This window comes from Ceratotherium simum, chromosome 28, assembly GCF_057802395.1.
Source record: "Ceratotherium simum simum isolate JZ-2026a chromosome 28, ASM5780239v1, whole genome shotgun sequence".
Lineage (NCBI taxonomy): Eukaryota > Metazoa > Chordata > Mammalia > Perissodactyla > Rhinocerotidae > Ceratotherium > Ceratotherium simum.
Window position 1 is genome coordinate 22,389,081 of NC_141927.1, and position 27,465 is coordinate 22,416,545.

General features: G+C 35.9%; 1 protein-coding gene across 2 annotated transcripts in view; it reads left to right on the forward strand.

Annotated features, from left to right (window-relative positions):
* Nucleotides 1-3,735: 3,735 nt before the first annotated feature.
* Nucleotides 3,736-27,465, forward strand: part of MSR1 (macrophage scavenger receptor 1) — a 79,415-nt gene continuing 55,685 nt past the window's right edge. The window contains exons 1-5 of one of the 2 annotated variants that reach the window (XM_014786305.2): nucleotides 3,736-3,885; nucleotides 7,109-7,331; nucleotides 18,171-18,277; nucleotides 20,547-20,660; nucleotides 26,756-27,168. In XM_014786305.2, the coding sequence (XP_014641791.1) occupies nucleotides 18,175-18,277; nucleotides 20,547-20,660; nucleotides 26,756-27,168 (630 nt within the window). In that variant the 5' untranslated portion in view covers nucleotides 3,736-3,885; nucleotides 7,109-7,331; nucleotides 18,171-18,174. Of the gene's footprint in view, nucleotides 3,886-7,108; nucleotides 7,332-17,919; nucleotides 17,983-18,170; nucleotides 18,278-20,546; nucleotides 20,661-26,755; nucleotides 27,169-27,465 lie in introns of those variants that run through there. The other variant, XM_087418452.1, reaches the window with a different exon arrangement.

A 27,465-nucleotide genomic window follows, 5' to 3' on the forward strand; every position in this document is an offset into this window, starting at 1 on the left:
GGAGAAATCAAACCCACTGACACCTCGACCTTGGACTTCCATCTCCAGAACGGTGAGAAATAAATTTCTATTGTTTAAGCCACCCAGTGTGGTATTTTGTTATGGCAGCCCTAGCAAATTAATACAGCCCTATATTAGTTTTCTACTGCTGCAGTAATAAATTAACACAAACTTAGTGGCTTAAAAGAACACAAGTTTATTTTATTTATTTATTTATTTATTTATTTATTTATTTATTTATTTATTTAATTTTTTTGCTGAGGAAGATTGGCCCTGAGCTAACATCTGTGCCCATCTTCCTCTATTTTATGTGGGATACCTGCCACATCATGGTTTGACAAGTGGAACGTAGGTCCGCGTCTGGGATCTGAACCTTCGACCCTCAGGCTGCTGAAACAGAGCATGCGCACCTATCCACTACGACACAAAAAAGTTTATTTTCATATAGTACTATAGATTAGATGTCCAAAATGGATCTCGCTGGGCTAAAATCAAGTGGTTGGCAGGGCTGCCTTACTTTCTGGATGCTGGAGGGGGAAATCTAGGTCCTTGCCTTTTCCAGCTCCTAGAGGGCATCCACAGTCTTTATCCTGTGGTCTTCTTCCTCCACTGTCAAAGCCAGCAACCTTGTATTTCTCTGGCCATTCTTCCATCATCACATCACTTTCTCTCACTCTCTTCTACCTCCTTCTTCTACCTTTAAGGATCCTGGTTATTGCATTGAACCCACTCAGATAATCCAGAATAATCTCCCTATTTTAATGTCAGCTGATTAGCAACTTTAATTCCATGTGCAACCTTAATTCCCCTTTGCCCTGTAACATAAATTGTTCTGGGAATTAGGATGTGGATATTTTTCTGAGGGAGTGCATTATTCTGCATACCACAAACCCGGCATGAGCTTCCTGAGTTGTTCCTCAAAGGGCCCATCACCCAAAAAGTAGTGGATTTTTTTTAACTGTCACAGCTCTGGAACTGGGTAAGATATTGAAATTCCCATAATAATGAGAATTAGGTTTCTGCCTTCCAGATTCAGAAATTTTCAGCTTATATAGATCAAGTAGCTCCTTAAGAGGACACCCAACATTGCTAGACAATAAATACTTATTTCCTTCCTAGACAATTAATATGAAGACCTAACTCTGTTTCCTTTTACAAATCTCCTGTTGGGCTGCCCATTTGCTAAACCTAATCAGAAGCCAGAGGTAAGGGAGCCATTTGTTTCAGTCTAAAAAGGTCAGCCTCTTGGGGAAAATAGATGGGTGGTAAAAGGAGGAAAATGGATCTGGAGTAGTAAATGAGAAAAATTCAAGCCCACCATCTCTCACCATGGAATCAATGATCAAGCCCCATTAAACTTGCCTTTTAACATCTCTGTCCACTTCTCCTCATTACCACTGACACCACCCAAGTCCAAGCTGCCATCGGCTTTCCCCTGCACTATTGCAGCAACTTCCTAACTAGTCTACCTCCACTCAATCTAACTTCCCACATTTATTTATTCTCCACATTGCAAACAGGTTCTACGTTCAAAATCCAACTGTGTTTCATTCATCCCACTTAAGAATCATTAATGGGGGCTGGTCTGGTGGCATAGCAGTTAAGTTTGCACTCTCCACTTTGGCGGCCCGGGGTTCACCAGTTCAGATCCTGGGTGTGGACCTGCACACTGCTCCTGAAGCCATGCCGAGGTGGCGTCCCACATACAGCAACTAGAATGATGTACAACTATGACATACAGCTATCTACTGGGGCTTGGGGGAGGAAAAAGACGGAACAAAGGAGGAAGATTGGCAACAGATGTTAGCTCAGGGCCAATCTTCCTCAAAGAAAGAAAAAAAAACTGCTTGTAACACCATTATTACAAAAAGAAAAGAATCATTAATGTCTTTCCACTGCTCTTAAGATAAAGAAAAACTCCTCAGTCCATTGGCCTCCTACCTAACTCTCAGCCTTGTCTGGAGCCTTGCTTGCTACCTTTTGCCTGATGCTCTTCAAGTTCTTGTCTTCTTCAGGCGTTTGAATGCACTATTTTCTCCACCCAGATGTTCTCTCTCTCTTTTCAGCAATTCAACTTCCGCTGCTTCTTCAGATAGTAAGCATCCTTTACAGAGTTCCCAGACTAAGTAGGCATGCAGTATTGCTTTTTGCCTCACTACACATCACCACCACTCTGTTTTTACTGTCTTTTCTGTGCCCTAGAGGAGATGCCAGCAAATACACTGCTCAGAATCACCTTCCCCACAAGGTTCCTGGTCGGTGTTTGCAAATGACTGGTCCTCTCAAGTGGAAGGTAAAAGAGAATGCACCCTTGATTCTCTGAAAGCCATTGCAGGCAGTTCAAACAGCAAGAGAGATTTGAGCTTTCAATGAGCTCCTGGAAATTCAGCAGTAGCTTCTGAAGGTATTATGGGGGAAAATGGGGATATACAGAATAAGCAATTACGTATGTTCACAAAATCTGAGGATCCATGCGGCCTAGTGGAGAGAACATCATGGAGTATAGATTCTAGTTCATGCTCTGTCACTGGCCAGGTGACCCTAGATAATTTTTTGGAAGAGTCTTTAAGTTCTCTCATTTTAAAATGAAGAGGTTTTGCTATGAGAAGAAAAGGATATGGAGCGTGTGAAATTGCCATAAAGTAAATTTTATCCACCTCACTACAATATCCTTGGCTATGGTCTTAGTCCTGTTCTCTTTTTGAGCCCCTAGCCTGACATCCCATGATTATTCCAGGAGACTTCTGGGTAAGAATTTACTTAATGAATTTTGCTCAGGCTTAAATTAATTAACACTTTTACCATTTTTAAGCCTATTTAAACTACATGGGTCTGCCGCTTTAATTCTGAAGTCTCACTTCCCTAAACTCAGTACAATGTGCATTCACGTTTTTAAAATATCACTTAAAAATGAGCTCACATTCACTTTTTCTCTTAACTGGCATTTTTGTGCCTTTTTATGAAGACATGAGTCACGAGGAAAGGGGGAATCGTTAGTGTTCCTTTGGGGAGACAGCTGAACTTGCAAGGAAATGAGTCACTGGTATTACATCCATACTCTACCCCTCCACTTCCCTAACTCTCCAAGGAAAGTGACTTTTAGGGCCTGAGATACACTTTCTTGCCTTTCAGCATGCCTTGTAATTTTGGGTTGAAAGCTAGAGATGACATATCAGGTAATGAGAACTGAGGTAAATAGGCCTGCAGTGTGAGGTTTTATGATAACCTGGCTGCGTTTGATGTTTGCTGTAGCTGTCAGAGGCTAAACTTTCCTCTAGTGTCCTTGTTTTTGTCTCCTCAGTTGTCTGGGTTTCCCTACAAACATCCCTTAAAAAAGACCCTTGCAGCTCTTTCAGCTGTAATCCACTGTTGTCATACTGGGGGCCTGTTGATGGGGTGGTAAGGTGCAGGGGAGGGGAAGAGTTCTGGAATCTTATGATTAAATCCTAGTTTTTTAGTGAGCCCATGTCCCTGGACTATGACCTTCTCAAATGTTTCTCAGCTCCCCTCTCCCCTCCTTAAATCGGACAGGGAGAAAGCTGGAGTTGGAAATTGCCTTTCAGCTGCCTAGGTGAGATAAGGCTTGGTGAAGTCTTTTCACTGGAGAGTAAGCCTTTATTATGGAGAATGCTCTGAGTGTCTTTAAAAATTGCTATTTTCCCCTCCCTCTGCCAGAGGCATCTGGTGATTTCTCTTGGCTCTTCACTGTAAGAACCTGGTAGGATTCCTGGAGGTAAAGCCCAGGAAAGTTTGGGGTCCCCCAAAAACTGCAGCCCCCAGGAGTCTCTCTTTCTCACATTAGTCCTCACTCAGCTTCCGGCAATTCATCAAAATTGCCATTTAAGTCTTCTCACCAGTTTAAGGCTCCAGTGGCTTCTGCTCCAGGTAAGCTGATCTCAGCTGTGAGTCTGTATTCACCTCTCTCAAATTGGGGTAGCAGTTTACCCTGAGATCTCAATTCTCTGATGGCTCTAAGAAAAGTCATTGACTTTCAGTTTGTTCAGCTTTTTTCTTGTTATAGGGACACGAGTGACGATTTACAAGCTCTTTAGATGTCGGGGCTAGAACTAAAAGTATTCTATGCATTTTCTTTTAACAACTGACAGTATGGTAAAGTGCATTGTTTCTCAAAGGAAAATAAACATATTGGCCCCTCCACCCCACTGAGTGTTGATACTATATTATTTTATGTTAAAACATAGAAACATAAATTTAGACTTAAATTCTATAGGTCTATAGTTCTTAACCAACTTTTGAAATATAATGCATTTATAAATTAAATTCAAAAATCCTACAAAAATACTAAAATTTTAATCAATATTATCAATTTAAGATTGTGTGGCTGAACCAAAAAATTTTTAATAGGTTTAATAAAGGAAGATACTGGTTAGCTCTGATTCTCCGCTTTGTTTCTGTATTTTAACTTGAATAATACTCATATAAGAACCTTCTGTTCATATAAGGTTACAAAAAAATGTCACTGATAACATCAAGGTTTTTCTTTTTTTCTATTTATGACCATCAAACAAAAGCTCTGCTAGAATGCAATTTTCAATATCAATTTTGGTGAGGTATGCTTTGCTAGTCTTATAAATGCATTATGTTCACATGGAGAGATGTGCCCATTACATTATTAAAACTGGCATTTAAATCACTATCTAATTAATGCTTTGAGTTCAGAATATGAAAAAATGTTATCTTTGCAAATTTATCACATAAATATGTTGTGTTATATACCGTATAACTAACGACCTGTTCATTTAGACATGCATAAGTATCTCTTAATGAGTGTAAAATATATCTTCCTTTGAGTTCAGCAGGCATGCCTCTACCACAATGCGCCCTATGAGACTGAAGTCACTTTTTCCAACCCATTTCTCTATTCGATTGTGAAACTTTATTTGAACACTGGGCATACTGTTATAGAATCACCACTCTGGACACATCTATCCATAAGCAACAGAAACCAAGTCGTCAGAATCCCGTGGCAGTAACTGATAGTAAAGCCACTATTCGTTCAGATGATCTGGAATGTGCCCTTTTTTGTGGTGTGCTTTCAATATAACATTTGTGATAAAGACCCCTGATAATACATACGACTGATCTCAGATTGAAACAAAGTATATTTTGCCAAGTTTTGAAATCAGACTTAATTGGGTTTGAATACCAGTTCTGATGACTCATAGGTCTACAATCCTGACACGTTTTCTTCATATCTCTAAGGCTCAATTTCTTAATCAGGAAAATGACCTGACAAAGCTGCTGTAAAATGAAATGAAACAATGAAGTCCCAACTTTTTAGACATTCCCTCTGTTCTTTCAAATAATCATTAGCTTGACCTGAATATTTTCTACTTGATTCCCTGGAAAGGCATCTTACAATCATACCTAACAGATAATCTCATGTAATATAATATAATATATATGTATATGTATATGTGTGTGTATATATATATACACACACACACACACATACACATAGAGAGGTGGTTTTTTTTTTTTTTTTTTGGTGAGGAAGATTAGCCCTGAGCTAACGTCTGTTGCCAATCCTCTTCTTTTTGCTGAGGAAGACTGGCCCTGGGCTAACATCCACGCTCATCTTCCTCTACTTTATATGGGATGCCGCCACAGTATGGCTTGACAAGCGGTGCATTGTTCCGCACCCAGGATCCGAACCTGCGATCCCTGGGCTGCCGCAGCAGAGCGTGTGCACTTAACCGCTACACCACTGGGCCGGCCCCTAGAGAGATTTTTTTTTTCCATGAATGTTTAGATTGGCTGAAGAATGTGGAAGTAATCAAATAGAGAAGTGGTTAGCATTGTGGAAGTAAAGGTATATACATAACAATATTACAAAGATATCCTAGAAATATAGCCCTGACAGGAATAAACCTCATTAAGATACAATTTTGGCAAGTTGGTGTCTTAGCTTATTATTCCCAGAGTCAGACTTCTCTAATCATGTAGTCTTAACAGGAATATCCAAATTTAACAATGTACAAAGGAGTTCTTAAACTCTGGAGTTTTTAAAGACAACAAAAGGACCATATTCTATAATAAGATGTATATACAAACTATAAAGGAAATAGTCTCCAGTCTCTGGTGTTAGTCTCCAGTTCCTCTTCACTGAGAATTTGGTGATAAATTTCAACTAGTGTAGTTAAGGAATAGCCTAATAGCTTTCATGCTGGTCCAACCTAGATCCACTTCTGTCCCGTCCTGGATCCTCCCTCTTGTCTACAGCTGCCTGGCTAGCACTTGTGCTGTTTGCTTCAATTCCTCTGTTACTTTTACTATTAGCCTTTAAGAATGGCTGTGTGATACTGTTACTTTCTGTCTCTCAAATAAAGTGCACTGTTCCTGCATTCTTTCTACCAGACATACTGTCTTCTGAGAGAGAGTGTTCCGTGGTGCCCATGGGCATGGCAAGACCATTGCGGCCATCTTTCAGTACGATCTCTCCCTCTTTAGAGCACCGAGAAGTGCCTATGGAATATAAACTAAATGCCTTCCCCCTGAAGAATTAGCTCTAAAACTTAGCTCATTAATGTAATGTTGTGTGTTTTTTATATGTGTTCTACTGGAACTTGAATGAGATGAAAAGTGTAAAACTCTGACAGGGTTGTGGAAGGTGAAAGGCATTCCTATCCTCTGACCCCTGCCTGAGAGCCCTTTCCTCCGCTCTATTCCGGGGAAAATAACAAGTTGTTAGGTGCTCGAAAGAGGTCTAGAGATAATGCAACATCAGTACACATAGAGCTGAAATAAGCATTATTGGATTATTAATTTTACTTGGTAGGCATCTATATCCTTTCCTCATGTGTTTTGTGTTTGAAGCTAGAGAAAAGATATGGGAAAAAGAGTGAAGAAAAATAAATCACTTAGACATGGAGTCTTTCTTCAATGTTATATAAGATGAAAGAGGAGATAATGCAAATTAATAGAAGATAATGAGATTAATAGATGATAATAGATTGTGAGTGTGTTAAAGGAGGCATGCATATCTTATAAAAAGGGAAAGATTAATCTGCCGTATATTATGTATGCTGTTACAATAACCCTCATTTCTTTTTAATTTTACTTCTCTTTTTCTTTTATGATATCCTAGATGGAAAGAGGAATGAGTTATCTGGCAAATTTAGATTTTGCAAACTTGTGCATTGATGAGAGTCCTATTGAAACACATTGTTAAGAAAGATTTTCAACACACAAATGTGTCATTTCCTTTCTTCATGTACCAGATGCTGAAATACTATGTGATAAAGATTTTAGGTTTCATTTGTAAAGAGAGGGAAGTGGATAAATCAGTGCTGCTGTCTTCAGGACAAACGGTAAAAGAAGTTCATTTTAATGTTTTACCAAAATCGCTTCCATTGAGTATATGCGTCTACTCCATGTCTGTGTGTCTCTGTGTGTGTGTATGTGATATATATAAATATATATATAAAATCAATAATTTCTGGTAGAACTTTTTATCCTATCACTAATAATTTGATTTGGTTATTTTGATGATAAAAAATAGAGATTTCTGCAAGGTTTTCTGTGAGTGAAAAATATACTTGTGTGCATAAATATATATGAAATATATTAAATAATTTGTTGGCTGAAGTAGCAAGAAATTTTTGGCATATAATTGTGCATATTTTGTTAAAAAATTATTGGCTTTATTCAAAATATGATTATACATTTTAACCAATCTATTTCCTTACTTTTCACATAATAGTTTTGGCTTTAACCTAATACCTTTTATTACCTTTACTTACTCATATAGCAAATATTAGCTGGGCATTTACTATATGCACTTCACTGAACTAGATGTAGGGAAAGGACACAAAAAATAAAATACAGTCTTGGTCTTCAGGAAGTTCATGATCTAAGACAAATAGGCATAATATAATTTGAGCACCTTAAGTAGTGTGAAAGTTCTATAGATAAGTACCGTGGGAATGGAAGGGAGGCCAAAATTACTTCAAGGGGAAAAAGGACTATTAAAAAAATCTTCATGGAGATGTTAGAATTTAGGTTCATCTTGAAGAATGGGTAAGATTTACACAGCATATAATGAGGTTAGCATTCTCATTGGCCATGTAAGAATAGTGACAGAAAAGTCATAGAATGAGATTATAAATATCTTATGTAGTAGTTAGGAGCTGATATTCCGGAAGTATGCTGCCTACATTCAAATCCCAGCTCCCCTAGACCCTAGATGTGTAACATTAACTAGTTACTTAAACATTTTAGGTCTTGGTTTCCTAACCTTGTAAAATGGAGAAAATACTGCTGTGTACTTCATGGAGCTGCTTTGAGGATAAAATTTTAAAAGTCCTTACGAAAAAGTTGGTATTTTAAAATAATGGTGATTCATTTATTGACAGTTGTCTGTGTACCAGGCAATTTACAAAAATTATTTTTAATCTTCATAATAATTCTTTAAATTGATATTGTAATCATATTTTATGTATATAAAGAAATTGCAGTCAAATAAAGTAAAATATTTGCCAAAGATCACATAGCTAGGAAATAGCACAGTCAACATTCAAATCCAGACTTCAGATTAAAAAACTGATGCTCTTTCTTCTTCTCCACTCAGGATGAGAATGAGTAGCATCAAGCACCATATGGATGTTTCCATTTCGTATCTTAATCCCTCCTGTGGATATACTCCTTAAGTGTAGAGCTATTGGCTTCACAAATAAGTTAATTTTATTTTCATTTCATATGTATTTTTAACTGTTCGTATAAAATCAAAGTCTCTGTTTTTAAATAATAAGGAAAGTTACAAAGTTATTATTTACCCCAAATCGTAAAGATGAAATTAACCTTAAGAGTTGGATGATAAATCTGAATAGGGAACAGTCTTAGAAGAAAGAATGTGTGGTAAATATTTATTACATATAAAGAATTTTCATATCTATATAAAGAAAGATCCCCTGGGGATGTATAAGCTATTGATATAAATAAAAAAAAAAACTCAAGAAGAAAAATAAATAATAAACAATGACATGGAAATATCTCTTCCACACTAATAAAAAATGCAAAAGAAAGCCACTTTGAGTTATCATTTAACTCTTATCAAAATCTAAATGACTCTAAAATAATTGCTGCTGAATAATTATTACTGAATAGTGGTGAATTTGGTTTAAAACTGCCATACTCATTTATGACTGGTATCTTTGTAAATTTGTACAATCTTTTTAAGAAGTGGTCAGACAGTAGATACTAAGAAGTTTAAAATAGTTTTCCTGTCACTTGGTGGTTCAACAAATGGTAAATTATTGCAAAGAAACATTTCATAAGAAGAAAGCTAAATTATGAAACTATATGACATCAACATCTATATTAGTAAAACATTGCCTCTAAAGAAGAGGAGAAAAGTTTTAAAAAAAGAATTACACTATGGGAAAATGGTTACATAAATAAGATACACATATTTGATGAATTATTATGTAACCCATCCTTTCAAATTTGAAAAAATCGTTTGAAGTGTAAAAATATTAACATGATTTTAAGGGAAATGTATAAGACCAAATGATAATGTACATTATCATATCAGCTATGTAACATGGATACGTATGTAGGAAGACAAATTTCATATGAAAAATGAAGGCATTTGTTCTTATATTAGGGTGATGAGAATGATAGAAATTTTGTCCCAATTATCTGTAATATGGTTATAAAGTTTTTATAATAAAAACAGGAGAAAATAAAGGTTATGTTTCCAAGCAAGTTTACCCTGAAATTTTTTCATTACAGTTTTCCTGCTGGAGCTTCTGTAAACTTTTCACCCACTTTATAAAAAGCTGATATTGCAGAGATGTGTTTCACTTCTCATGAGAACGTGCTTATAATAGATTATCCTAACTCAAAAGATTTCTCAATGCTTTGTCAGTGCATTGACTTTTGGTAAGAATTGTAACTTTACGTGAAATTGCTTTTTCTCTTAACTTTGGGAGTGAAATTTAAAGGTTCATTTGAATTGTGTGAACTGTCCACTGGCTGCTAACAAAACATTGCATGTGTATGTTCTCTAACATTACTAAAAAAATTACAATGATAATAAGCAGAGTAAAGAACTGAAGTAATCTAGTAACTCTAAGGAATACCGTCCAGGCAAAATGGGAACATTGGGGATAATATATTTTGTTTCAGTTTCCTGTTAACACATAATTCAAAGAAAAACCTTTTATTTCCCAATATGTAACAGAACTTCCTAAATTTCTACATTAGTGAAATATGAACTTTTCTTGAGGCATAACGCCAGATGTGAAACCCAGTCATCCTGCAAAATATTTTGCCTTTCATTTATTTGTGTGATTTCTTATAATGTACTTATGTATGTGATGAACACGTTCTGAGTGCCAGGAACTCTCTGGTCATTGAACTAAAGAAATAAAAATTCCTGAATCATGGGTCTAATTTGGGTGAAAGGAGACAGGCAATAGACAAGATAAATAAGGAAAAAGTATTTCATGTTAGATGGTGACAGGTTTTGGGGGGAAAACACCAAGCCAGGAAAGAGAAGAGGAAGTGAAAGAGATAGGTTGCAATTTTAAATTTGATGCTCCAGAAAGATCTGCCTGAAAGAGTGAGGTTTTAGTCATGACCTCAGTGAGATGGGAAGGTGTTCATGGGTTTTGAGCAGAAGAGTGACAAGATCTGACTAACTTTTTAAGAGGAACATTCAAGACACCGTGTAGAGAATAAGGTGGAAGGAGGAAGAGTGAAGCTGACAGGCCAGCTAGGGAGCTATTAAAATAGTCCAGGTGAGAAAGCTGATGGGATTTGGACCAGGATGGTAGTAGGGGAGGTGATGAGAAGCAGTCAGTTTCTGCATAGGGTTGGAAAAACCAAACCAACAGGATCTGATGATAGATTGGATGTAGGGGATGAGAGAAGGTGTAGGACAAAGACCTCTAGATTTGGGCCATATCAGACTCCAACATTGCATATACAAGTCTGGAGTTAAGAGGAGACGTCTGGGCAAGAGATAGAAATGGAAGAGTCATCAGCTTTAGAGAATGTATTTAAAGCAATGAGGGTAGTGAGATCACCAAGGGGGTGAATAAAGCTGGAAAGAGGACAAGAACTGGGACCTGGCACACTCCAGTGTTAATAGGTTGGGAGATGAAGAGGACTAAGAAGCAGGGAAAACTAAAACTCCTTTCAATGTACCACCGCCATGCAACCTTCAGAATCTCTTTTCCACAGAAAAGCGTGAACATGGCCCGATTTCTGGTATACACTCCAGGCCTTTCATTTTTATACAATGACTACTTCCTGACCTCTCAAGAATCTGCTTCTGACTCGACCATAAATAAAACAGCTCAAATTCCACGTGGCCAGTTATGGATGTCCTTGCATGCCTTGAGATTCTTTTCTCTTCTCCATGACCCTGACTTCTTGTTCTTCCATAGTGTCAGAGGTTCTTCTTTATCTTTAGTGTTGGGTCTTCTTCCTTTCCTTGCCCACTAAACATGTTTCTTCTCAAGTTTATGTCCCCCATATTTTTTTCCTGAAAAATACTTTCTACTGTATGATTTTTTTTCTCCTATTCTTTAAGTTCTACATTTTGATGCTTGTTCATCAATTCTTTTAATTTCCTTCTCTTTCTTAATGCCTCTTGGATTCTCCCCCTTAATTGCCTACTCCACTGCTACTATCCAAGACGCCTGTCTGGGGTAGAGAAAAATGAGCTGAAATCCAAAAATTGGGAAGGCATGGCTCTGAGGAAGTCAGGAGTTGCTGAGCATCAGATATGGGTCTCGTGCGTGAGAAGGATCTAGAATCAAGCCTTGGCTTCTGGTTTGAGTGATCATGTTTTTCTAGCCTCTCTATATTACCTCTGTATTGTCATATGCCTGGCTGTATCATGCATGCCCCACTACACTTTAAATAGAGGATAATAATAAATGATTATAATAATAAACAGATAATATAAATGCATGATATACCAACAGTAAAAATCCTGGAAAAAGAAAAGTTAGGTTGATGTGGAAAATACATCATTGTAGCTAGTTGTGTTATTATAAAAAATCCGCCTCCAAGACATGAGATCTGAGCTGGATATGTTGGTTTGGTCAGTATGCAGGTAGTAGTTCAAGCCGTGGAAGTAGATGAGGTTCTCAGAGACAGTATGGCGACCAGTATGGACAGTAAGAATAAAAGAAAGTGACAAGGGAAAATGCCAGCAATCCTGTGGCAGCACCATCTATGATTAACCTAATCTTTTTTTTTCTGGAAAAAAATGTACCAATATTTCATATAGTTCATGATGAACCAACCCCTGTTATACACTGCCTCAGAAAACCAACAAAACTTCCTGTAATGCACCAACGGGAATATTTTTCAGTCATCATTCCACTCAACAGATTTTTTTTTCTTTTTTTGCTGAGGAAGATTAGCCCTGAACTAACATCTGTGCCAGTCTTCCTCTATTTTATATGTGTGTCACCACCACAGCATGGCTTGACAAGTGATGTAGGTCTCTACTCAGGGTCCGAACCTGGGAACCCAGGCTGCCAAAGTGGAGCACGCAGAACTTTAACCACCCAGCCATGGGGCCAGGCCCTCCACTCAACAGATTATAGTGTTCATCTCCCTTCCAGCCCTCCACATCTCTCAGGGTTTTATACAGCCCAGATATGGTCAGTTAGGCTAATCCACTTGTAGACATTTATTAGAGAGTTTTCTTTTTCAAAATTTTAATAAATCTACCCAAAGAAACCATAGTTTGAAATACAGTAATCTACAAAATGTTTATTTTCATCTATATAAGCTCATAAAAGACAGATCAAAGCTTAGAGGCCTAACGAAAAACAAAATTGAGCTTAATTTCTATTTCAGGGTGAAAAGGAAATAAGCAAAAAAATATTTAATGGACAATATATATGTATTTTATCACTAGTAATATAAACCAAGTCACTACTGCCAAATTGAAGAATAATTTTTTACTTAATTTGTATAGGTATACCTTTAAAAAAAAATGGAAAATTCCTTTAAATTAAAGACCACATTCCCCAACCATTTTGGGTATTAAGGCAGTTGTGCATCATGTGTCTAGGTGAGAAATGTAGCAATATGGTTGTTTGAGATCGTTCCCTCTTATTTCCATCAGGATTTGATGGTGTTTAAATTGCATCACGGTGTTACCTAAAACAATAAAGGTAACACAGAAATCAGGATAGATGTTTTCATGGCAGCTGGCCGGTTCAGACTATTACAGTTGCAAAATGAAGCTGATGCTAAGATTTCTGGCAGACTAAAAGATAAAGAAGAAAGCAAATTGGATCACACTGTTTTGGGTTACAGAAAAGATACAAACATATCTGCAAACATAATTTTGTCTTAAACTAAACCTCAGGAGAAATGGGTTAATCACACAAATTTTTCCCTGAAGCACTGTAAGTGATACAGAGGGGACAGTCTCTGTTTCATTATGATGAAATTATTATAGGTAATATTTGTTGAGTACTTACTATGTGACTGGTTCTAAGTGCTTATTTATTTATTTTTACCTTTTGACCTCCTTCACCCATTTCTCCCACCCTCTACCCTCTGCCTCTGGCAACCACCAATCTGTTCTCCGTATCTATGAGCTTGGTCTTTTTCTTTTTTTTTTTAGAACCCACATACATACATTATTTGTCTTTCTCTGTCTGACATTTCACTTAGCATAATGCCTTCAAGGTCCATCCGTGTTGTCACAAATGGCAAGATTTCATTCTCTTTTTATGGGTGAGTAATATTTCATTGTATATATACATCACATTTTCTTTATCCATTCATCCATCAATGAACACTTCCATATAGCTTCCATATCTTGGCTATAGTAAATAATACTGCAATGAACACAGGGCTGCGTATATCTATCTTTTTGAATTAGTGTTTTTGTTTGCTTTGGATGGGTACCCAGAAGTGAAATTTCTGGGTCATATAGTAGTTCTATTTTTAACTTTTTGAGGAAACTCCATACTGTTTTACATAGTGGCTGTACCAATATACATTCCTGCCAACAGTGCACAAAGGTTCCCTTTTCTCCACATCTTCGCCAATACTTGTTACTTCTTGTCTTTTTGATAAAAGCCATTCTAACAGGTGAGAGGTGATATCTCATTATGGTTTTGATTTGCATTTCCCCGATAATTAATGATGTTGAGCATATTTTCATGTACCTGTTGGCCATCTGTATGTCTTCTTTGGAAAAACATCTATTCAGATCTTCTGCCCATTATTCAATCAAATTGTTTGGTTTTTTGTTGTTGAGTTGTATGAATTTTTTTTATATTTTGAGTATTAGCCCCTTATCAGCCCCTTATTTGCAAATATTTTCCTCCATTCAGTAGGTTGTCTTTTCATTTTGTTGATGGTTTCCTTTGCTGTGCAGAAGCCTTGTAGTTTGATATTGTCCCATTTGTTTATTTTTGTTTTTGTTGCTTTTGTTTTTGGTGTCAGATTCAAAAAATCATCACCAACACCAATGTCAAGGAGCTTGTCGCCTATGATTTCTTCTAGGAGTTTTACAGTTTCAGGTTTTATGTTCAACTCTTTAATCCATTTTGACTTAAGTTTTGTGTATAGTGTAAGATAGTGATTTGTATAGTTATATCTTCAATATTATATTTGAAGTAGGCTGTGAAAGCCGGATTAATTTATGTAATCAGAAAAATGAAAGAAGTAATTGATGAGTAGGATGCCCCCAGCTATTTGCCTCTCTGGCCTCTTCCCCTGGACCCTCTGCTCAGAGCTCCTTCTTCCATGATGCTGATCCACTCTAGTTCCCATGTTCTTCATGCCTTCATGCTCTTTAAAATATTTTCCATCCCTGGAATATTTTTCTTACTCAAAATTCCTGCTCATTTTTCAAAACTCTGAAAAAGTGTCATCTTTTCTGTGTTCTCACCTTAACTAGCCACTTTCCCAAAAGATTTAATCACTCTCTTTTGGACTATTCTTGTGCTTTCTATGTATATATATATATATATATATATATATCACACTGCCAGGTGATTATTTATAAAGATTTTAGTCTTTCGCATTAGGACATAGAATATTTGGTGGTTGAGAATATTCTATAAAAAATGACCTTGACCTTCTAGTGACTTGCACAGTGCTTAATATAATGACTCATAGTAGGAACTGGTTGGACTGGCCTATGTAAAGTGATAGGTATTTCCATCTTAAAGTCATTGATTAAAAACATCGCAATATTTACCACCTACTTTTTTGTTTTCATAATGTGGCCTCTAGCATTCTAGAGCCACCTAAAAAAAAAAGGGGGATTCCTTCTTTCTCCCAAGAAGAGTCCTTTAAGCCAAGGAGGCCCTGTGGGTTCTAAATTGCAAATTTATTTGAAGGTACATGTGGAGCTTCTGAGAAAATATATGGACAAAAATAACATTCATTCTGCTTTATTGAGGCCAAGATTAGATCAGTGAATTATCATGCTGGATTTGCTACTTTCTTTTCTCTTTAAAATAATAAAATGTTTATGTTTGCTGTAAGAAGCATTCATATAGCCTTTAACAAAGTTCTGTAATATATACATTTAAAGGGCTAAACACACAGGGAGTGATTTGAGAGAAATGCCCCAAGATAATTTGAGGAATATGTATTGTTGCTGAAGCTCACGAAGATATTTTTTTCGTGAAAACAGATCTTCATTAAAGACATGTTAACGGTCAGATTGCTCAAGGCAAATATTTCAGAGACAGAGAGAGAGAGCAAGTTCCTGACTTTCCATCCTCATTGGGGATGCATGTTGAAGAGTGGTTCTCAAGGAGGGATGGGTGTTTGGAAATGTGTGGGAATGAAGTTTTTAGATTTTTTGTGGGGGACATAATTGACCTTTAGTGGCTGACATCCAGGAGTGACAAATATCCTACACAACTAAGATATTCCTTCACAAAAAGGACTTGTCCCAGCCAAAATGCTAGTAATGTTCCCTTGAGAACTACAATGGAATGTGGCCATAACTAGTTGCCAGTTTGGTCTGACAAAATGAAGATGAATGCTGGTTAGGAACAGGCTAGAGTGAGTGGTACGTCCTCAACAACGTAACATAATCACCCAGCTGCAAGATTTGGTTCCTGTTCCGGGAAGCTATCAAAAGAGTAAGAATGTAGAATAGAAAAATAAAATCTAAATTATGGACCAAACCTATATACCAAAAAGTTCTCTATCAGAAGAAGCACATCTTTCTGGTCCCTGTATCTCCAAACATCCATTTTGTTTAAAAAAACAAAAACAAAACTACTATATGAGACTAATAACTTACAAAAAACAAAACGGATCATTCATTCAACAAATATTTATCATTCCAGGTTGGTTTAGGCTCTGGTAATATAATGTTGAACAAAAACAGACATGGTCCCTTCTCTTACATAGTTCACAGTCTAGAGAGATTTATCATATTCGAAAGGTTTCACTTTTTTAATAAAAATATTCCCATCTAAAAGACTGAATAATATAAGAGATGTTTCTTTTGTATTTAAGTGAAAATGGAGTCATAATGTCTCAAATATTAGGATCAAAGCCAAAGTCAAACACGCAGAGTAGGGGCCGGTACGCCGACTGAAGGGAAAGGATTTCTAGTTACATAGCAAGGGTGTCTAAATGTATAATTTGTGAGCCCATCCTTTATAAACTTGAGTTCAAAGATAAAAATCTTTGGCACGTAGTCCCAGTTGCTTTGAACTACAGTTTTAAAATGAATTTAGCTAAGCTTTATTGTCATCTCAGTTTTTAAAATTATTTGTTTGTTCATTTGTTTTGCTTGGAAAGTAAAACCGTCACCCAAATCAACTAGTAGAGTGAATTTAAAAGGTGGAAATGGCAAGAGAGGCTGCACCGAATTATCCAATCTGGTTTTCTATAATGGTCAATTTTTCCAGATAGCTGTTTATTTCTTTTACTTTGCCTCAGCCTAAGAAAAGATGTAGGTCCTAAACCTTCGCCCTCCGCTCCCCTCCTCCACAGTGGCCAAATAGGATTTACAGAAACTAGGACCAATCCACACAATGATGCGTGTACAAAGATCGTCATTAACAACTGCGAAATAAAGAATCTCCTTGGTAATATTTAAAAAAATATATTGACAGTAGTTGAGTCACATCGTTACTTGTCAATACCTCTCCCGAAGGTACAACGAACGTTTGCATTTGAATGATTGTTCTTCATTTCCTGGACAAGATGTGAGTTTGGTGTCCTGGAGCTGCCAATGTACTCAGTTACAACTACGCCTGTGTTAAATCCATAATTCGGCTTTAGAGAAAATAAGAAATGATCAGAAGATGTTGACTTTAAGCTAAATTTATCAATCAAATGAATTGAATTGTTTCCAAGAAAAAGTCATACAATTTCTTTTCATGGAAAATGTTCTTAAAATGTGGTCCTCAGACTGGCAGCAGCAGCATTACTAGAGAACTTGTTGAAGTTGCAAATTCTTGACCTTCACTCCAAATATCAGAAACTGTGGGGGTGAGGCCCATCAACCTGTTTTTAATGAAGCCTTTCAAATGATTCTGATGTGTCTTAAAGAGACATAGGCATAGATTTTGTCATAGAATATAGATTGAACTTAAAAATTACAAGAACATATTTGTGATGCTGTCAATGTATAATGAGAAAAGTCCTGAAAAAATAAATAAATCCGGTAAGGAGAAAAAGAAACTAAATTTTTCCTGTGGTTCCTAATCTAGTGACTAGATTTTATCTTTCCAAAGTGATAAACAGATGCCTTAGCAGAAGAAAAACTGGCTCATGAAGCCCTGATAGAAGGTCACAGGAAATAGTTGCTTCAAATTTTGCGCAACTGTTGGTTCTAAGGGAAATTATTTTTTTCTTTTCAGCTAAACAGTTATTTTCTGTTACTTGGGAAAATATTTTTTTTAGCTAAGAAAGAAAAGCTACTTCTCACTTTCAAAACACGCATCTACAAACACAGACAGACATTTGTACATAGACAGATACATGAGTAGTTTCCACGTAAGTCTGTCTTTTAATGTTAAAATTTTACAACTTATGGAAAGGTTTAATATTTGGTGTATATGGCAGATATGTAAATTTAGCTAATTATATTTGTTTCTTTATAATTAAAATTCAGTTTGAAACATTATGCCAAGGGTCCTAGACATTTCATGTGTAATTGATACATTTTTCCATGTGTTTGATAGAAGTATGGACCAGTGGGATAGATTTCCTGACCAACAGGAGGACACTGATAACTATTCAGAATCTGTGAAGTTTGATGCTCGCTCCATGACAGCTTTGCTCCCTCCGAGTAAGTAGAAGAAGGGTGGGGTGCCCGTGGAAGTTGTCCTTAGACTTATAGACACCATGTAAAATTATAATCTTGAGACATACCTTAAATGTGTATAAACGTTAAAATAATTCTTATTGGATAAATAGGTCTTCTCTCTTGAGATGGAATAGAAAATAAGCTTAAGTTAAAGTAAAGAAGCACTGTAATAGATTAAATCAGTCCACAATATTGATTGAGTCCTCTGGTTTCGCAGCCACTGAACTAGGTCCTAGAGCTGACTATGACCCTAGAATCATGAATTAATATTTGAAAATCACAGGTGGTCAGTACTTGTATTTGTTTCTTAGGACTGCTGTAGCAAATTACCACAATTTGGGTGGCTTAAAACAACAGACATTTATTCTCTCATAGTTCTGAAGGCCAGAAGTCTGAAGTTAAGGCGCCAGCAAGGCCATGCTCCCTCTGAGGGCTCTAGGGAAGAATCCTTCCTTGCCTCTTCCTAGCTTCTAGTGGCTCCTGGGAATTCTTAGCTTTCCTTGGCTTGTAACTGCGTCATTCTAATCTCTGCCTCCAGCTTCACGTGGTCCTCTTCCCTGTGTCTTTACGTGTCCTCTTCTCTTCTTATAAATACACAAATCATTGGTTAAGGCCCACCCTAATCCACTGTGACCTCATCTTAACTTGATTACACCTGCAAAGACCCTGTTTCCAAATAAGGTCACATTCACAGGTACCAAGGGTTAGGATTTCAGCAATATATTCTGGGGGACACAACTCAATCCACAGTAGTGCTGAAACAGAGGTTTGTACAGGTTATAAGAGCTCGAAAGGAGCAGTACTCAGCCGTATCTGGGCAGGCTCCTTTAAGGCAGCAGGACGGAGTTGCTTATAGTTCTGCTAAGCTTTAAAGACTGAAACATTTTGCCAAAAGTATGGGGTGGATGGGGGAAGAGCCATAGAGATTTTTCAGTCAGAGGAAGCAGAAAATGCAAAGATATAGGATTATATATGAGTTCTTACATAGACAAACCTGAAATACAGACCACAGTCCCAAGGCATGATGGATCTTGTGTGCCCTGCAAACGATGAATGGAATGATATGGCACCAATGAGACAGAAGGAAAAAAGATAATGGTAAAAGCTGTTAAAGGTGGAGATTGAGGAGAGAGGACAGAGGCATTGTGGACAGAGAAAAGCAACAGAAACTTTTGAGAACTAATTAAAAGGCAGAATACTGAGAACTTACTGTAAATTGCAGATAAGGGAGAAGATGACTCGTGGGTTTCAGGCTTAATCAACCTGGCGGATGGAATATTCCATCTTGCTTATATTGTGGGTTGTTCTTTTTGGTTTTGTTTAGATCTTTTCTTTCCTTTATTTTCTTTTTGTTTTCTTCTTAAAAATTTCCTCTCCTTTTCAATCCCATTATCAAACAATGTCTAAACCTTTGTGTTTAATTTAGGAGTTTAAAACCTGAAAACAAAATTTACATCTTTATTGAGCAATAAAAGCAATGGTGGTAGGAAAGAAGATTTTAACTGATGTTTTATTCATCTAATGAGAGAAATGTCTTCCTCTTCTACTAAGATTCCCCTCTACATCGAGTTATCTTTTCCACAGTTAGCATCCCATTATGTGAATCAGTGTTGAATATAAATGAATAATGCTACAATATTAATATGTTCTGAAATATCCAGGGAATGGGCTTCATTGATCCATTCTAAAGTTTACTCAAAATGTGAATAATTTTATTTCATTTTTTCTTTTTTTTACGTCATGTTCAAATCATAAGATGTATCCAAATGCAAAATTACTGAGATGGAATTGGAAAAGAAAATTTGCACAATTACTATTGAAAATAAATGATTCTTTTATCTGATTTAAAATCTGAAAAAAATCATAATTATATAGTTATTTGAGGAATTTTATTTTCGCCCAGAATATATTCCAATATGAAAGAGAAGAATAAAGTTTATATTTGCATATGTATCGATATTAAAAGTTACCAACTATATACCACAAAATGAGACAATACAACTTGCAGAGGGTAGTAACTTTGTCATGAAGTTTAGATAAGTAAATCAAATGTCCATAGCGATACCTGTATTAGCTTTTTCTGTGACTATCCCTTTTCCTTCCTACTGAATAAACAAGGACCTATTTTTTTTATTTCTTTTTTATTCCAATAGGCTTGGTAATAACAATATAATTGGAGATTATAAAAATTTTAATAAAATAAGAAGAGTAAGTTTTCTAACTGTAGGTTGGGATTTTGTTTTTTTTTTAGATCCTAAAAATGGCCCTGCCCTTCAAGAGAAACTGAAGTCCTTCAAAACTGCACTGATTGCCCTCTATCTCCTTGTGTTTGTAGTTCTCATACCTATCATCGGAATGGTGGCAGGTACAGTATTCTAGAGTTCTGAAACTCTGCCACTCATCCTGTGAAGTAGTTATTGTAGAAGCAAAAAGAAGCATTCAGTTTTTTGTATGTGGGAGATTCATAAGGGAAACTTCATATCACAAAGTGTCCCTCAAATTTATTGAATGAAAAAATAGATTCTGCAAAGTTATTATGTGAAAAAAATAGAAGAAAAAGAAATAGAATAGAAAATGAAAGATTAAGATAAAAATATAGATATGTGAAGGTAAGATGGAAAAGATTAGACCATTTCAAAAATATGTTATCCTCTGAAGTCCTCTATACTTCTAGTGGTGGATCACAAATTTCATGATAAATATTCTAGTTGCCAATGTGAAGATAAAACCATGACCGTTTTCATTAACAATGTCTAAAATATAAACACAAGCCAGTTGTTCAGGAAAAGCTTTTCTACTCTTAGTATTGAAAGAAATATGGAAAGAAATATTCCTGTAAGTCTTCAAAAAGAGGAGACCTTGCGAAATAATGGACTGCAACTCAGTAATATCCTTATAATTTGTACAGTCACATTTCATAAGGCTATTATTTAAAATATTTCTAAAAATAACCTGATAGCATCCTTTCAAAGAAAAATATTAAAAAGGACACTTTACATGGGCTCAACCTATTTTCCAGGTACATATTTCTTTGGAGAGTCTGGCTCGAATTGGGGATAGATTTGAAGGCTTCCACAGAAGTGGATGGCTTGTGTGTACCTCAAGCAAATCCATAAATACCATTGTCCTCAATAGCATTTTTGATGGAGTTGATTGGCATTTGAATCTATATGCTTTGTAGCTCTCCTCTTCTCTCTGACTGGCAAAATATCTGGACATACGCTCTCACCAGAGAGAGACTGGGAGTAAGATACACTTTTATGTGCATACTGATCAGCTTAACAAGAAAATGCTCCTAAATACAACGTCAAACCTCCCTGCTAGGAGGAAACCTAAAGGAATATTCCAAGACAGCCAAAATTCTGCTAGGAAAGAAATGACAATAAAACAACAACAGTTGTAACAATGCCACCAGTTTTGAGTATTTACTATGTTCAGGCACTGGGCTATAAACTTTCCACAGATTATCGTGAGACGTCATTACAATTACCCATGAGTAGACATATACTTATCCTCGTTATCCACAAAAGGAAACTGAGACTGCTCAGTAGTGGAGCTGGACTTGCCACCCATGACTCTTGATTCCTAACCTCTATGGTCTACTATCTCCCGGTGTAATTGGGTTTTAATAACAAAATATGGTTGGCCAATAAAAAAACAAAACAAGAGTTGTCATAGTTTTAGCCAGGAAAATATTTTCCATAGGTAAAAATTAACTCCTATTTTGACCACTAAAAACAAGCAAAAACAAAAAAACTAATGACAACAAACTAAACCAATCAACCAACCAAACCAACCACAGCCATCTGATGTGTCTGTCATTAAACAGTTAACTTCTTGATCAACTGAGGCTATCTGTATGTTGTTTGTGTATACGTTTATCTGTAGTTTGAAATGCATAACTGAAGGATGCTTCATTGTTTGGGATTATTAGCTATAAGCCAGTTAGAATTGGGGTAAATTTCATTACTTTTATACAAACTGTAGCCTGCCGAGCCAACCCCAGGGAGTACAACTTCTTTCTAAGAGGCCCGCGTAGAATGCAGACAGAAGTCTGAAAACAATTCAGGGTTCCAACGAAGTTCAAAGTCTCTAGGCTATTAAAAAATACTACTAAGTCAACACATTTGTTCTAGAGTTTACAGTGATTGATATGAAGTAGTTTTGTTTCCTAAAACTACAACAGGTACCTATTAAGATTGGACAAGAAGCTAAAAATGCTCAAATCTTATAAGTTCACATTAGTACCCAAATTCACCAGAATTTGGAACAGATCTCACTGTGTCTATAATACTTGAATAATAAACAATTGACAATCCATTTACAACTTTAATTAAGTTGTAGATGAGAATATTTTCCAAAAGGAACTAAATGAAATACATATCTCTACTTGACAACAAAAAATTATAGACAAAATATATCCCTAAAATGAAAGAAATTACTCTGCTTTTGCAAATAAGAATCAGTGGATACAATAAAATGTTGTGTATAAAACTCTATTTAAATTTTAAGTGTCTTATACATTCAAAGATATTTCTTAATTAATTTATCTCTTAATTTCTTAGTAAATTCTACTCCATATGATACCTTTTCTTGAAGAAGCTACCAGATCACTGTCATAGTATAACAACATAAACTGTCTCTGGACAATAAAATATAATCTAGGAATAATGTATATAAATTGTTACTGAAATACTGAAGATTCTTTAGCTCAAAATATAGTAATTTTTTGGTAGTAGAAGATATTCCAACATGAAAGAATAAATGTGATCTGTAAAATCAAATGTAACTCACTGCCTCGGTCTTTGCACAAGCCATAAAAGTTTGTGTGCTTACAAACGTGAAACAGAAAAGTCATGAAATACCATGTTTCTGATGATAATGAAAGAAATGAACATTTGAAAATATGAACTCTGGCATAAAGAGTTAAACATTTTTAACGAATATAAGTTTAAATTAGTTTTCATTCAGGATTTAGGAAAACAAGCAATGTGTTTTTAAGTCTATAAGTAAGATGTAGCTTTTATTGTCAACTCATGATGAACTTGATGTCGAATAAAAACCCTTGGTCACACAACAATTTCGTCAAATCAGGTCTTTTCTTCCCATACAGTGAAAAAGAGTTGCTTTACCCACGTGAAATACAAATTGTGTCCGGTGAAAGAAACTATATGGTTGAGTTATTAGATCAATATGCCTAATAAAATAAAGCACAGAGACAGCTGTGCTCATCGGAACATGCAACTTCCCACCAATTTTTTATGTTATAGAATATTAATTCCCCCTAGTTATCAAAATTGGGCATACAAATGCATAAGTCACAGATATCAAATCCAAAATATTAATAATAACAAAAAAGAAAGTTATCAAATGCTTATGTGCCAAGAAATGATTTAAGCACTCTACATATATTAATTAGCTCATTTAATTATTTAAACATATCCCATTTATACAGATAGTGAAACAGAAGCATTGACAGATTAACTTGCCCAACGTAGCAGCTTATAAAGGAAAGAACAAGAAGTACTAACCCAGGCAGTTCTACTCTAGAACATGGATTCTTAACTGCTACCCCAAAATGCAGTAATCCTCATAAAAGGATAGTTTTTAAGGGACTTTGAAATAATTTTGTAAAACTTGTTAGTTTGGGTTTCTGATTGTTAAAATCAAAATCCATTCCCAGTCAATTTTATATTCTCAGAGTTGCTCAAAGTTTGCTTTATACATAGTAGTTGCTTAATAAGTAAATCATAGAATTAATGAATGCATGATTGAGCCTGTCCATCCAAAACTTGCTCCCCATATTTAATTTATTAAATGTGATGAGATTCAACTAAAACATTTGCTTTTTTGTTCACTTTCTTGATAAATTAAGTATAAGATAATACATACTCAATATGGCCTCTGTTGTGGATCACATCAAAATATAGTCACACATATTTTATTAATTCAAATAAGCTAATTGTAAAGAGAATGCAACTAGGGAAATATGATATAATGTGTTTTTTAAAATTAGGATTTCATGGGGCCGGCCCGGTGGCACAAGCGGTTAAGTGTGCGCTCTCCACTGTGGTGGCCCGGGGTTCGCCGGTTCGGATCCTGGGCGCGCACTGATGCACCGCTTGTCAGGCCATGCTGTGGCAGCATCCCATATAAAGTGGAGGAAGATGGGCACGGATGTTAGCCCAGAGCCTGTCTTCCTCAGCAAAAAAAACAGAGGAAGATTGGCAGATGTTGGCTCAGGGCCCATCTTCCTCACCAAAAAAAATAAATAAATAAAATAAAATTGGGATTTCATTGCATATATAATTCAACTCTTATTCTTACTCTAATAATAGCTACAATAGCAACCATCATCAAACAGCTTCTTTAAGTAAATGTGGTGAAGACAGTGTGCGCTGTAACTAAGATAGTATCTTCCATGAATAGGGCACTTAAAGTTGAATAAAGTTTTCATATGTGCCATCTGCGTGCTTTGAGATTTACATGCCTTACCTCATTCATGCTCAGCACTACTACTGAGGTAGTTATTACTTTTAGATCTTTGAGGAAAGCTAAACGAGAAGATAAGTAACTTGCCCAGAGTAACCCAGCTAATAATTGAGGAGTGGAGCGAGATTCTAGAATCAGGCAGCTGGTGCCTGTCTAAACGCCAAGCTCTCATTTATATAAGGGGTACCCTGAGCTCAGTCAGGGTGGAGCTAAATGTTTTTCATGCATTATCTCCTTTAATTCTCGAAAACCTATAAAGCTGGTATTATTGCCATATCATTGGTCTGAAGAAAACTAACAGATCAGATAGCTGTTTATATAGATGTATTTTTAAGATTTTATTTATTTATTTTTCCCCCAAAGCCCCAGTACATAGTTGTCTGTCATAGCTGCACATCCTTCTAGTTGCTGCATGTGGGACGCGGCCCCAGCATGGCCGGAGGAGTGGTGCCTCGGCGCGCACCCGGGATCCGAACCCGGGCCGCCGGCAGCGGAGCGCACGCACTTAACCGCCAAGCCACGGGGCCGGCCCTATATAGATGTATTTTTAAATCATATAAAATTACTCTTCTCATTGCTTGATAATGGTCAAATAGGGAAAGTCTTATGCATTCAAACTAATATGAATGAGAGACTGATATGTATGTAAATAAAAGTTATAAAGAATATAGATGGGTAGAGAGAGAGATGAAAAAACAATGAAATCTTAACCATCACAGATTAGTGATAAAATAGTGTTTGACATTTTCTTCATTGTGTATAATTACATATTTTTATCTGCAAAGTTAATGTTTATGCTTTTGATTTTTTGAAGGATAATTAGCTTGTTTAGAGAACATATGCTCATTTGGAAATACATATCAGCATCTCTGTATGTCCCCAAAACACCATTTATTAAAATTTTTTTCTTTAGGAAATAATTACTCACAAGATTGTTCAACAAAACATTGACTATATCAGTGGAGACAGGCAAACTAAATGTATGGATTTTGTTAAATACATCTGGTAGATCTATACATAAAATACAATGTAGTAATTTAAATTATTTTTGTGAAACAATATTAATATGCAAAAGTCTTTATGAGGTAGTAGTAATTAAAAAGTAGTTTTCAGATTTTATATAAAATATAACCTTGCTTTTGTAATAATAATATGATAGTGGAAACAGCTGATTTGATATGCATACGCCAAAATGTTAGCATTTAACTCAGAACAGTGAGATTAATGGCAAATTATTTTTCCTTATTATCTATCCTTATTATTACTTTTCTAAATTATCTGCTGTGAATATATATTTTATAGTAAGTAAAGAGGAGTCTTATAAAAACAATATTTTTAAAATAAAAACAATTATTTGTTCAATTTTCTGCTTCACCATCTACAAATTAGTCCTGTGTAAACTGAAAATGACAATCCTCTAGTAGCTTAGTGATAAGATCAGTGAGATGAACCAACAATTTATTCATACAGTGGATACAGTAGATAACATTAATTCTTCTACTTTTACTGCACATTGTTTTTGCCATCATCATCATTCATCTTCATAATCACTAACATAGTCAACGTGCTTACTTCAGACATTGTGTTAAGTATTATCTCATTTTATCCTAATAACAGACCAGAGGAGTAGGATACAATGCACTTAATAATGTTTAGAATTTACTCTTACTGTCGAAGCCAAATGCAATGGCCCAGAAGATTCATCTAAGTAGCAATTCAGAAAGATTGACTTAATTCTGGAATAAATTCTAAGGTAAAGTGAGAAAAGGAGACTTGTTTCCCTCTCAGCAATATGCCTAGTGTGGTTCATACACTGCATATTTAAAATAAATACCTGATTTAGGAAAGCATTCATGATGTTAGAATGGAATAGACTGAAAGGTATGGAATGGAATGATACGAAATGGAATGGTGTATGCATTTAAGGACATAGGCCATGACTCTGTTTGTTTTTACTTAAATACGCAGCTCAGCTCCTGAAGTGGGAGATGAAGAATTGCACAGTCGATTCAACTAACGCAAATGCTGTATTTCAAAGTCTCACTGGAAAAGGAAATGACAGTGAAGATGAAATGCGATTTCAAGAAGTTGTTATGGAACACATGAGCAACATGGAGAAGAGAATCCAATATATTTCAGACACAAAAGCTGATTTCATAGATTCAGAGCATTTCCAAAATTTCAGTGTGATGACTGATGAAAGATTTAATGATGTTCTTCTCCAGCTAAGTACCTTAGTTTCCTCAGTCCAGGAACATGGAAATGCAATCGATGAAATCTCCAAGTCATTAATAAGTCTGAATACCACATTGCTTGATTTGCAGCTCAATATTGAAACAGTGAAAGGCAAAGTCCAAGAGGATACACTTAAACACCAAGAGGTAAGAGTGTTTGTATTGGAAGATCTCATGCTGAGATTGAATCCGTCTAGATCCTATCTCCTCAGACAGTCCAGGAAAATAAAAGTTGCAAACCCTGTTTTAATATCATCCTACTTACCCTGATTCCCTGGCAATCTTACCAGAAGTTTTCGAGTGGATTTACCTAGTACTTTCTCCAGATTTCCAGAAAAGGGGGAGTTTTTTTCCATTGGATATATACTTTTTAAAGGTATTTTAATTTTATAAATCCTGTTAGAGTGCCTTTTAAGACTCTCTAAACCAATTATAACTTTTAGA